The following is a 14,031-nucleotide window of genomic DNA, read 5'->3' on the forward strand; positions in this document are numbered from 1 at the left end:
AAATGGGCGACAACCTGATCTGAGAGGGGAGATCAACCAATGGCTGTTGTAAAGATGCTGGGAAGATGTGTGTTTGTATTCTAGCTGTTTATTGCCATAAGCACTGAGCAAATGAAGAGGTAAACTATCCATAATGCTTGTGTTTTTCATGGTTAAGTCACACTGAGTCCATGCCTTCCATCATTTGTTTGTGTTCTATAAATTCTCATCCGGCAGTACCTTTTATTAGGACTAACCAAAATGGCACAAGTTGTGTCATCTGTTTGAGTACTCCAGAATTCTTCATCAGACAAGATGCTGTGCAAAAAAAGGGGGAGAATGAGGAAAAAGTACAAAATTTGGCCTGGGTGGATGTTATAGCCATAAGGTCAGTTTGTAATCTTAAGTTCCAAGATGGCCTGCAGTTACCTTGAAAGTGAGCCTACAGGCTGACCTCATGGCTGCAATACCCAGCTATCCTAAGTCTTGCACTTTTTTGTTCTTGCTTGTCTCTCCACCCCCTTGTGGAACAAACATCTTATGTGATGATGAGATCTGGAGAACTCAAAGGCACACCACAATGCTGTGACATTTTGGTTAGCACTAATGAAAGTATTGACCACCTGTGGAATCTGGGGTTCGTTCTTATGGACCGGCACAGCTACCTTTTCTGTTCTAAGTAAAATGTGTTGCTAATCTTATCTTTCTTTTTCACTGCCTTCCTCAAACCTGTTGCCATAAATGGAAATTGGCTTTCTTTTTAAGCTTGCTACTCTGATAGAGTTCTAATCATGAGTAGTTTAAATAGGATGTCATGAATATGGAATCTTACAGAGCAATATGCTGTTTCATGTCATCTTATACATGTACAGTAGGGTCCCTCTTCTCGGTGCCCTGCTTTTCAGCGTTCTGCTAATACAGTGCCAGCAGGATGATCAGCTGGAGGGGGGCTGGAGCTCCCTGCGCTCCTGCTGATCTTGCCGGAGGAGGGGAAGATCAGCTGTAGAGCACTACAGCTGATCTCCTCCTCTGGCGTGATCAGACTCCCGCACTCGAGCTACAGCTGAACTTCTCCTCCTCTGGCGTGATCAGCCGCTTAGGTTCCAGGCCCCTGTGCTATAGCTGATCCACTTTTCGGCAGTTTTTGCTTTTCGGCGGGGCTCTGGAACCTAACCTGCCTTATGAGTGGGGCCCTACTGTAGTGACAAGCTTCTCACATTCAACTGAAGCCATATCTCCAGAAACAAAAGATTGTTCTTATCTTCTTAGACAACTGTGTAGAGTGGGAAAGTACAGAACTGGCAACAAAGCTGCAGTTTAGACATGTGAAATCTAAAGAAGCTATTGAATAATGTTTTCTTCAATGATAGTAAAGAAGCAGGCAAGGTTAGGTATGGACTGCTAATTCAGAAATGTAAGATGTGTCTGTTGGATCGGATCAACCATCCAGTTTCCTGCTTCATCTGGTAGTGAGCATGATGCATTTGGGAAGCCCACAAACAGGGCATGAAGGCAATGGCATTGTTGTGGCATTGTCTCTAGCATTTGGACTTCAGCAGCATATTACTACTGAACATGGTGGTCCTTTTAGTCATCATAGCTAGTAGCCATTGATAAAGCCATCATCCCTCTGTTAATTTATCCTTTGGCTGAGCTATTGGTCATCGCTATATTTTCTGGGACCAAATCCATAAATCATAGATGGAGAACTTTATTGTTGGACCATGTCTCCCTTCATTATTGACTTTTGCCCATGCTGGCTTGGGCTGATGAGGATGGAGACTTCATCTGGAGGTCTACATGTTCCTCATCCCTAAATTATATCTGTACTTTCTTATGTCTGCCAATCACATTGGCTAAGTGATCTTGAGTGCTAGTGTTATGAGAGCTACTTTTCCCACACCACACAATTATATAAACCTCAATTAAGTTTTCCTTTATCATCTTTTTTTTAAAAGCTCAAAAGTTTTTAAGCGTTTGTATTTTCTCATTAGAGTATTTTCTGATGCTCGGCTCATCGAGGTGGCTTTTCTTGAACCTCTTACAGTTCTAAGGTACCCTTTTTAAGATGGGGCAATTGGAACTGTACAAAATATTCCAAATGTGACCACAGGTGCATATGCAAGCATTATGACAGTGGTGTGTCCTATTAGGGAAGCAACAGGAAATAATCCCTAGGATAGAATTTCTTTTTCCATGCTGCTGAACAGAAAATTGATTTGAATTGAACTATCCATCATGACCTCAAGACATTTGCGGTTAGTCACTGCCAATTCAGACTGCAACTTACTCTCATTCAGCAACTGTGGTCTCAAACTGCCTTGCTGCTTAATCAACTACTAGCAAGCTCTAAACTCTCAATCTAATGTAAAGACTACAGTAGTAATTGTTTCTGTGCTGTAAATATAACTCGGAGTGCTACTTGAATCCACGGTGTGAACCTGAGGTCTGAGACTTACCTTTCCATATCAGTCCGATACTGAATTAATGAGGACTTGATTTTTATGCATGTATTATACAGCCACGAGAGTAGCTGTACACTATAGCCAGCGTGGATTTCTCACATTCCGCAATGTTAAATTGAAAATACCCCCATGCCATCCTGATGCTTCCCATTATCTCATTTCAAAACAAAACCTTACAAAACTTATAGTCCTGAACTCAGAAACGCTTGCTTAACAACCTTCTAAATTTTCATGGCGATACACAAAACAGTCAGAGAATCGAGAGTTCAAAGTCTAAAAAGAGAGAGAGACCCCAGAACCCTTTTGGACTTTTGTTCTCATAATCTGTTGAAATTAATTAAAAATCAGCCATGTTTACAGAGTACCTGTAATCCTAATACTGACCTTGCCCCATACTCTGACCTTCATCTTCTGCAGTTTAAAAGTGAAAAAAATGCCTAGATGACTTTTAATTTAGGAAATTTTGGCTTGAACCCAATAACGTCGGGCATGCTCAGTAAGAACCAACTGTCAGTGTTCTAACAGCCAGACTCCCAGCTGTTTGGCTTGCCTAATCGGGGCCACACCCATACCAGACTTTGATTTCACTTGAGACAGTCATGGCTTCCCTCAAAGAATCCTGGGAAGTGTAGTTTGTGAAGGGTGCTGAGAGGAGACTCCTATTCCACTGACAGAGCTCCAGTGACCAGACTGGTTTAACAGTCAGCCACTCTGATTGAAGGTCTGTGAGGGGAACAGGGCGTCTCCTAGCAACTCTCAGCACCCTTCACTAACTACACTTCCCAGGATTCTTTGAGAGAAGCCATGACTCTGCAAAGTGAAATAAAGGCCTGGTGTGGATGTGGCCAAGGACAGCTCTGGTTTAAATTTGGGTGGGAGGCTACATGTGCCTGCTGTAGAATAAAAAGGTGAGGAAATGCTGAAAAGCAATGATGTTGTTCACAATGTTTACCTTTTGGAAAGTAAAGGGGCTTCCCCTCTGCCCAATGCCCATCCACCCAATCTCCTCCCCCTCCCCCCTCCCTGTCCCTTTTCCGGGTCAGTGTTGGACTATGACCTGGGATACCAGGGTTCAAATCCCCACACAGCCATGAAACTCACTGGGTGAGCTTGGGCCAGTCACTGCCTCTCAGCCTCAGAGGAAGGCAGTGGTAAAACCTATTCAAAGGGTCGCCATAAGTCCGGTCAACTTGAAGGCAGTCCATTTCCGTTTTCAAACATGATTGCACAGAAATAAATCCCATTGAACTCAAAGTATGCAAATGATCAACCCACCCTCCCTTCTCCTCCCTCTTATCCCCTCCCTCTTGCCCCTTCCCTCCCCCTTCCTTTGCTCCTCCATCCCATTCCAATCCCTTCCTTCCCCTTCTCCCTCCTCCCCCTCTTCCTCCTCCCCATGATGTTTTACCTATCTTAAGCATGATTGCACAGGAGTAAATACAATTGAACTCTATAAGCATGCAAATGATCAAACCTGCCCTCTCCTCCCCCTTCCTTTGCCCCCTCCATTACTCTCCCTCCCCTACCCCTCCTCCTCCCCCATGGTCAGTTTTTCCTATCCTAGTCATGATTGCATAGGAGTAAATCCCATTGAACTCAATAAGCATGCAAATGATCAGACCTGCTTTTCCCCTCCTTCCCCCCTCTCCCTTCTTCCTCCCCTCCCCTCTCCCTTCTTCCTCCCCTCCCCTCTCCCTTCTTCCTCCCCTCCCCTCTCCCTTCTTCCTCCCCTCCCCTCTCCCTTCTTCCTCCCCTCCCCTCTCCCTTCTTCCTCCCCTCCCCTCTCCCTTCTTCCTCCTCCCCTGCCCACTCCAGCCCTCCCTTTCTCCCTCCCCCCCCGGTCAGTTTTACTTATCCTAAGCATGATTGCACAGGAGTAAATCGCACTGAACTCAATAAACATGCAAATGATCAAACCTGTCCATCTCCTCCCCCTCCTGCCTGCTCCCATCCCAGTCCTCCCCTCTGCCTTTCCTCCCCTCCTCCTCCCCTCTCCATTCCCTGTGGCCAGTTTCACCTATCCTAAGCATGATTGCAGGGGAGTAAATCCCACTGAACTCAATAAGCATGCAAATGATCAATCCATTCTCAGCATACTTGGACAGGATCCCATTTCTTACCTCCTGGATTAAAAAGCAGGGAAATTCACTAATAGGCAAAAAAAACCCTTGTGGTTTAAGAACGTACCTATAGCCCACAGATATTCCAATCCAACTTTAAAAAGCAGGGAAATTGGGCAGCTATAGTGAATGCACCAGGGGAGCAGGAGACCTGAACTCCTCTCTGAGATATTGTACAAATTGGTCAAAATGCAAATACCATTTGGGTTGGTCTTTCACAGTCCAATCCACTTGCTGTGTAGCTTGGAAGAATTTGGTAATGTGCCTCTGAGCATATGTTGAGTGGTGGCAACACCTGCAATCAGCCCAAATAGAAAGAAGACATGTGCTGATCTTGTTTTAGCAGGGAGGAAGCAACATTATTAAGACAGTTGATATAGTTCAGATTGTCACTTTAAATATGTCTGATTTACTTTTCAATTATAGTGAAGTTTCCTATAGGAAATCATTTTCTTTTGTTTCTCTTTCTGTGAATATGTGAAGTACAGCAACAAGGTGTTTTGCCTATTAGTGAATAATCATTTGAATGCTTGATGGCCTAGGCTACTGAGGCATAAACCTTACCAGACAGTATTTCTTGTCTTGCCATAATGCAGACATGGTTTTAATTGACAGATGCAACTACCTTGTAGGTGTGCAAAAAGGGTTAGAACTTAGGAACATACCAAGTCAGACCAACAGTCCATCTAGCTCAGTAACTTTACATTGACTCGCAATGGCTCTCCAGGGTTTCAGGTAGGGAGTCTCTCCCAGCCCTACCTGGAGATACTGAGGATTGAACCAATATGTCCTTAAGCATATTGATCTAAGACTGATAGACACACCTCTCAGGGTCCTGTCTTTCTGTTACCCATTACACATTTGTATTTTTAGGAAGCATAGCCGCAGCAGAAACACTTCAATTTATTTAGTTACTCAAAGGAATATAGACATGGCTGAACATGGAATTAACACTAACAAATCTCTCGTTCATAATCTTTTTGTCCTGTACCCAGTCAAATGCACTCAAGAGTGAAGAGCAGCTATGATTCAGAATGATCTGTGGTGTAACAAAGTTTTATTCTACATGACACCCAGCAGCCTCACTGTATTTTCTGTAGTGAAGAGAGTTTCAGAATTGCTCCATAGTGAGGCTGGTAAGCCTGAGGCTTGCCTAACTTGTATTAGTGGCAAAGGATATTCACACACGTGACAATTCATGTTGTAGATCAAAGTTTTATAATTTGCCTGAAAAGTAACTAATCAAATATACATACCAGTAGGGTGTGGGTACTGGGAGGAAGTACATATGCAAGGCTGAGCATCCTGTGTGGCCAGCTGAGTGTGTCAAGTAGCCACACCATAGGAGTGCTTTTTGCACAGCAGCTTGGCTTTAGAAGAGTATACATTCTGCATCTGTTGCGTGCTTTCCAAGAAAGTCCATGCACAAAATGAGATGGGTCATCTTATGTCTGTTGGTGCCTCTTGCCTCTCCATTGCATCATTTATCCTTCTATAGCACCCTCTGACCTTATTTCTACATAGATGTGACAGAGCAGTGCCCCCCCATAAGATATCTGAGTGTATTGAGACCAATATTTCCCAATTGTCCTTGATTAGATAATTTCTGAAGGTAGTTGCCTATAGCTACAAGATGAAAGATGCCCATCTTGCAACCCAGGGCAAGTGAGCATTTTTAACATACCTCTGCTGATAAATATAAAATGCCTGTAAGAAGAAGTGCAGGCATCACTTGATCTAAAGCATTCCTGTGCAAAGAATTGGAGGGAAAGCAATTCTATGAGGCTGCCTTGAATTTCCATGACTGCTGAGATGCTGCAGTCCCTATGTAAGGAAACTGCTGCCTAATTCATATACTAAAATCTGCCCTTGAGCACTTATACTTGGTTGTGCTAAATATCATTTAGAGGGCTGTGATTTGAGAACCTTTGATCTTAACAAAACTCATCACAGCTTATAATTGCACTTAATATTATCCCAATGTAGCATTCCTAATTTAAATAAGCATGAAGGACAAAACAGGAGCATAGCCTCTCTGTTCCTGTTGAGTTTCTGCTCTTCTGCTTCTCTCCCCACCACCACCATTCAACTCTCTTGCTTTAGTTGCAGTCTTGCCACTCCTAAATTTAGTGACGGGTGACCCTGCCCATTGATGCAACTTAGAATTCCAAGCACAGTAATTAATCCAGAAGTACTCTTGAAAACCTGGTGATGAAGGGATACTGAAATGAATCAATTGTGATGCCCTAATGTTGTCTCTTCTAGTCACAGGGCTGGCCTCAACTTTGGTTGGCATTGGTTCAACCAGGCCCTCATTGTGACCAAAGACAGAATCATAGGATGGTTGAGTTGGAAGGGGCCTATAAGGCCATTGAGTCCAATTCTCTGCTCAATGCAGGAATCCTAATTAAAGCATACCTGACAGGTGATTGTCCAGCTGCCTCTTGAATGCCTCCATTGTTGGAGAGCCCACCATCTTCCTAAGTAATTGGTTCCATTGTCATTCTGCTCTAATAGTTAAGATTTTTTTTCCTGATGTTCAGTCGAAATCTGTCTTCCTGTAACTTGAGCCCATTATTCCGTGTCTTACACTCTGGGATGATTGAGAAGAAATCCTGGCCCTCCTTTGTGTGACAACCTTTCAAGTGCTTGAAGAGTACTATCATATCTTCCCTCAGTCTTCTCTTCTCAAAGATAAACATGTCCAGTTTTTTCAGTCTCTCCTCATAGGGCTTTGTTTCCAGTCGCTTGGTCATCCTTGTTGCTCTCCACTAAGTTGCATCAGTTTGTTCCAGTTTGCCTACATCCTTCTTGAAGTGTGGTGTCCAGAACTGGATGCAGTACTCAAGATGAGGCCAAACCAGTGCCGAATAGAGGGGAACCAATGCTTCACATAATTTGGAAACTGTACTTCTGTTAATACAGCCTAAAATAGCATTTGCCTTTTTTGCAGCCACGTCACACTGTTTGCTCATATTCAGCTTGTGATCAACAACAATCCCAAGTTCCTTCTCGCATGTAGTTTTACTGAGCCAAGTATCCCAAGTTAAATTTCATTCTGTTGTTTTCAGCCCAATGCTTCAGCCTATCAATATCCTTTTGAACTTTGTTTCTGTCTTCCGTGGCATTAGCTATCCCTCCCAATTTTGTATAATGTGCAAATTTGATAAGCATTCCCTGCACCTCCTCATCCAAGTCATTAATAAAAATGTTGAAGAGCACTGGGCAGTTTTTCACTTCATAAGCCAAACTATGAATTGCCATAAATGGATAAGTGTGCTGGTGCCCAGAAAGAAAATTGTGTCTGCTTTGCTCCTCTCACAGTCCTGTTACTGCTGCACTTCTTGGACTTCCTAAGCCATGATTTGTCATAGCATTACATACAAGCCAGGCCACAGAGTAAGGACAAGATTGCAGGAGTTGTACCTTTTTATTATCCAACCCATCAGCAATATGTATGGTCTTGCTTAGAAGCCCTTCTTGAATATGCAACTCAAAGTCAGATAGAGATCCTATTGTAATACTATTGGCTGAATAGCAAAATTAGACACTTGTAAGTGTCTTATTGCTTATCCACTAGATCTTACTGAAATCTAACATTTCTAGTTCATGCAACAGCAACTGGAGTGGGGGAAGCTCCAGGTAGGGCAGAATAGTACTTTATAGTTTGGGCCTAACTACTCTTATGCATTGTTTCTGTCTCCTGAAAGGACAATCATTTAATTTCTGCCTACAGAAATGTATTTACATCATTAAGGTCTGTTTTGGTGATTGAGATTCCAGAACTTGTCGCATTTTTTTAAATAACTTGTGCCACTATCTGGAGGTTCATTAATTTAATGGCCTAGGAATACCTGAAGAAACAGAAGTATGTGTTTAACAAGCCCTGAAACATGAACACTGTAGATGTTTGTCATACCTCTAAAGGGAGAGCATTCTGTAAGGTGGGTGACATTGCAGAGGTACTCCTCTTAGGCACTATACTGCAAAACTTGGCTCAGTAGCAAATAGCCAGGGCAATTCTTTTAGCACAGGTGTCAATATGTTCACAGTAGAACTTCACTGAACAATCTACTATTTGTACCAGCTGTGGTTTCTGAACCAACCTCAAGACCAGCCCCCCATAGAACACGTTGCAATAGTCTGACCTAGAAGTTATCAATATTCTGGCCTGCTTGCATTGGCTGCCTGTATGTTTCCAAGCTCAATTCAAGGTGCTGGTTTTGACCTATAAAACCTTACACGGCTTGGGACCACAATACCTGATGGAACGCCTCTCCCGATATGAACCCACCCATACACTACAGTCAGGATCAAAGGCCCTCCTCCAGGTGCCTACTCCAAGGGAAGCTCGGAGGGTGGCAACAAGAGAGGGCCTTCTCAGTGGTGGCCCCCAAATTATGGAATGATCTTCCTGACGAGGTGCACCTGGCGCCAACACCGTTATATTTTCGGCGCCAGGTCAAGACTTTCCCCTTCTCCCAGGCATTTTAGCATGTGTTTTAAATTGTTTTTATATTATTTTAAATTTTAAAATTGTGTTTTAAATTGTTTTTAAAATATGTGTTTTAAATTGTATATTTGTTTTAATGTTTTTGATTGCTGTAAGCTGCCCAGAGAGCTTCGGCTATGGGGTGGTATACAAGTGCAATAAGTAAATAAATAAATAAATTAGTCTCTGTAGCTAAGCTAGTATACCAGCCCAAGCTGGTAAAAGGTGCTTCTAGTCACCAAGGTCACCTCGTTCTTCAGTGACAATGATGGGTGAAGAAATATCCCTCATACTGCATATCTGTTCCTTCAGCCTCAGTTTCCTGGCCCTCATCCAGCCCACTGCTGCATCCATATACTGGTCTAGGTCTTGCATGGCACACCTGATTCAGATCTAATAGAGGTCAGTGTCATCAGATTATCTAATGACTGCTCCCAATGGCTTCTTATAGATGTTGAAAAGCATTGGGAACAGAATGGTGCCCCACAGCATGCCTGCCAGTGAGCAGAGTAATGGCCATCCAGTGCTATTCTCTAGAACTGACCTCCCAGGTTGCAACAGAACTGCTGTAGTACCTTGCCTCCAACCTATGGAGATTATTCAGGAGGGTACCATGGTTGATAGAATTGAAAGCAGATGAGAGATCAAGTAATGGTAACAAGGTTGAACTCCTTCTGTCCCCTTCTCAATAAAGGTCATCCTTTAGGATGTCCAAGCCAATTCAGTTCCAAAACTGGTCCTGAACCCAGACTGGAATGGGTCTAGTCAGGGGTTGCCAACCTTTTGGGCTCATGGGCATTTGCAATCCAGAGAAATTACTGTGGCAAGAGCTTCTAAAGTTTTAAGTTCTTAATTCACATCTGTAGGTCCTTAGGCTCTGAAATACCTCAAGACTGCATTAGTCCATCTACATTCAACTAAATGGAATATTATACAAGGCTATAAAAGCAGCTGCTGTGCTCTCCTTGACTTAAGCAAGAAGTACCATATTTTCAAGAAAATTAATAAAAAGTGGAGTTAGTGGTGTAACTTGCACAATCTGAATTGCTGCACAGACTTCCTAGTAATCACACGGAAGTAAGGGTTCCCCGTTTCCAGACAAAAGTAAGCTAGATTACCTCAAGCTGCAAAGGTTCAACATCAAGACATGGACATACAAAGGTGGAATCCAATGCTGTGCAAGCAGATTTCAGCTTAAGTACTGGGACTTCATCTCACCACCACCACCACCATCATGTGGCCCCAAACATGCTACAGATGGTTGGGGGACCTTCAAGCATGTTGTGGGGAATGCATTGGGGGCTGCAGGAGGAAGAGAAGAAAGATGAAATCCATTCTGCATGTACAAGGACAGTATTAGATACATATGTGCTCTTTAAGCTACCGGGTTGTAACTATTAACATTCTGGTGTCCACACTCTTTTGCTCCTCTGTTCGAGGCTCTATTTTGTGGCTTGGCCCAAAACGGTACAGTAACAATGGTGGGGAGGGGTTGTTAAGTTTGTATAGCTGGAGCTCTGTACAGTATCACTAGTAGCCATAGTCTAAAAATTGAAGTTTAGACCCCTCAATAGGCAAAGAATTCCAACTTCTACAGTCCAAACCTTTAAAAACATTCTGTGGGTAACTTGTAAATGTCTAAAACCTTGGCACCACACTGTACAGATTTTAGTAGCAGTTAAACATTGAGTGAGGATGAATAACTAAAGCTGCAAAAATTGCAGAATGTCAGTTACTGCCCAAGTGGGATTGTAGGGAGCAATCATGTATTATTGGGATAAAGCTACTAAAATGGTATGTGCTAGTATAATAAAACTTCTTAAAAGTAGAGGTGCTGCTTTAGATATGCTAGCTTACATGATCAAATGGTGTAAGTAAAAACATCAGATACATTTGACAAATAACTTGAATTTAATAAGTTACCAGCCTGCAAACTGAATCTGTCGCTAGAGGTTTGTGGAGAATCATGCTAATACATGCATCTTTGTTGCAAAAAATCCAAATAAGGTACACCAAAGTTATAAGAAGATACAATTGTATCTTCTCTATGGCAAACTGGAGTTACTTCTGTTCACTCTGTAGAGCCTAAATGTCCAAGCTGAACATTAGCATAAACTGATGGAATAAAAGTGTCTTGCATTATGTATGTGGAACAAAGGTAACATAAAAGCCTTGCTGGAGCAGGCAAGGATCCATTCCATAGCCTCTTCCCACATGGCCAGCCTGATGCTTCCAGGAAACCCACAAGCGGGGACGAGGGCAACAGCCCTCCCTGTTGTCTTCCAGAAACTAGTATCTAGATACATGTTGCTGCTGACATTTGGATATTCTAGTTCATCTGAGAACTAGATCCTTTGTAGTGAAATTACCAAGTATGTAAGAAGAACCCTACGGAATGAAGTGAAAGGCCCATCTAATGCAGCCTTCTTTTCCCGCAGTAGCCAAGCAGATGCTTGTGGGATGCCCACAAGCAACATGAGTGCAATAGCCCTCTCCTGTTGATGTCCCTCAGCAACTGGTATTCAGAGGCTTACTACCTCTGATTCTTGAAATAGCATGTAGCCAGCTATTGGAGTAAGACAAAAGGATGGGGCTTTAGCACACATTGAGTTACTGAGTACTTTATTCTTAACTTCCCTAGTACTTGCTACTAATGTGACTTAATGTGTCTCTTCTCCTTAAGATCAATCTTTTGTGACTCTAGCCACAAATGATTCCTATGTGAAAGGAGCACTTGTACTGGGATCGTCGCTACAAAACCACAGAACAACAAAGAGGTTAACAGTACTGATCACTCCCCATGTCTCAGATCCCATGAGGTAAGGTGTATAACATACGTTACTTCGTCTAGCCACTAAATACAGAGGCATGATTTAGTCTCTGCCTAGTAGAAGGGAACAGAACCAGGTGAATTTTACTTAAGAGTACTATTGGGCAAACACTATTTTAGACAAATGGAAATACCTGTTAAAATAGCAGGGTTCTTCATAATTTCTTTACTAAAACCAAACATCACTGATGTCACTTATTCTTCCTTCCCCAATAAAATTTCCAGTCAAGTAAAAAAAGTGAAGTTTTGCTAAGATCATTAACTATTCAACCCTAGTAACAAATCTTCATGCTTATCTATCCTGGCCATTTATTTCTAAATGGGTTAAAAACCACCAATAAAAGTACTTCCTGTTTTTTCATTGTAGAATAAGAAAGGAGCTGTATAGTACAGAGAACTGCCTAGAAATTCTCAAGCAGATTTGTGTTGGCACTACAGTTTCCCCCCACATCTGTAGTGCATATAGTTGCACAGCCACTATGATTGTGAAACACAAACACTGTGCATCTGATCATACATTCAACAAAATTTGTGGATGTGTAGATCTCTGTTTCACAAGACGTAGAAATAGTTAGAGTGACCATGGATGCTGAAAATACTACAGTACAAAGGCCAAAGCAATTATTTTGCCTTTAGGTACAGGATGGAATGGAAGATAGATAATTAAATGCTATTTGATATCTTAATAAAAACCTCAGGTCTGTATAAGGAAGATCTAGTTAAAAGGAAATTGATAGATGAAGAAAATGAACTATCTTTTCTTCCTATCAAAACTAGTAGTCTGACTTTTTAGTGGTGTGCTATGCATAAAAGAAATCATACAGCCACAAGAGTGGCTGTATTAACTGCATAGAGGTCAGCACAACTGGATAGCTTTACTGTCCTGTGAACTACTTGCTGAGTGGTGATTTGTGACCTAGACTGTTACAAAATTGCATGCCATAACAGCTGTGGTTGTCTAGTTTTAAATGAGATGCCAAGAACTTTTCTTGTTCTACAGAGTTTAATAATGGTTTGGCGTACCATTCAGAAGTAGGACTAAAACATACACACACATTAGCTGTTAATAGTGCCACGTTCCAAGTGGAGACCACAAAGCCAAAAAACTATGCTAATTTCAGGAATATTATAAATGCTCAGTTCCTCAGAAAGCTTTCTGTTAGTGGACAGATGCTTGGAGGAAAATAGTGTCATGATGCCTTTAGAGCATGGCTTATTTCCACACCACAAAGGCAACAGCAGAAGTCCCTTACTGTGATGAAATAAGACTTTCAGCAATTTGGTGCTTGGATTTTGGTAGTATAACTTGGTTGGGTTTTTTTAAAGGCACTCCTGCATGGAAGGGTCAAAAGTTCAAAGAGAGGTTAAAATTTTAAGGAGAACCTGGCAGTTATGGGGGGATTGAAACTTAACTAGAAGTCTTCTCTTCCTCTGGTAAAAAGGTTTGGAGTGGGACTGAAAATATTATACATAAGCTGGAATATAGGTTAGCTATAGATATTACAGCTGAAGTTGTTTTTTCTCACAAGAGCTGTGAAAAAACTGAAAGTGTTGCAGTTGGACACTGCAGTAAAAGGAACCAAGACAGGACCATGAAGGGAGCCTAAAGCTGAACTGAGGAATGCAATCTGATAACTATTGGCTTGTTTAAGAAAAGGGTCTTGAATAGATATAGCTGAATGTGTATATCTGTTTTTATTTTCAGTTCAAAGTATACAATTAATATTTTTCTTCTAAAATAATTTCTTCAAGCTGTTTGAAGTTTTTGCTTTCCTAAAACTTTGTTTGGAAAAATTGGGCTGAGGCTGTGCGATTGGCCCCATGCCTAAGTGCCATATCATTCTGCCTAGTATTGGGAGTAGGTTGGGCCAGTTAAAGTCCAGAAGGTTAAAGGGCTGTTTAGTGGATGCAGCCAGAGAAAAATAAAGATATTCACTTAGTGTCAGTGGTGAAATTAACAAGGAGGGGTCAGCTCGGCTTGCTTGCTTGCTTCCCTTATCTCTCACAGTGCAGGTTACAACCTGTGCCATCACACATTAGCTATGTGATAACAGCCCACACTGCAGCTCCTCCACACACCAGTACTACTTGTGTAACTTGGGGTGATGCTGATGTGGGAAAGAATTACCACAACCATCATCTATT

General features: G+C 42.1%; 1 protein-coding gene across 1 annotated transcript in view; it reads left to right on the forward strand.

Moving 5' to 3' along the window:
* GYG1 (glycogenin 1) overlaps positions 1-14,031 on the forward strand; it is a 36,621-nt gene that overhangs the window by 2,422 nt on the left and 20,168 nt on the right. Inside the window, exon 2 of the mRNA XM_061636996.1 lies at positions 11,740-11,875. Within this exon, the coding sequence (XP_061492980.1) occupies positions 11,740-11,875 (136 nt within the window). The remainder of the gene's footprint in view (positions 1-11,739; positions 11,876-14,031) is intronic.

Source organism: Rhineura floridana, chromosome 7 (assembly GCF_030035675.1).
Source record: "Rhineura floridana isolate rRhiFlo1 chromosome 7, rRhiFlo1.hap2, whole genome shotgun sequence".
NCBI classification, from domain to species: Eukaryota; Metazoa; Chordata; class Lepidosauria; order Squamata; family Rhineuridae; genus Rhineura; species Rhineura floridana.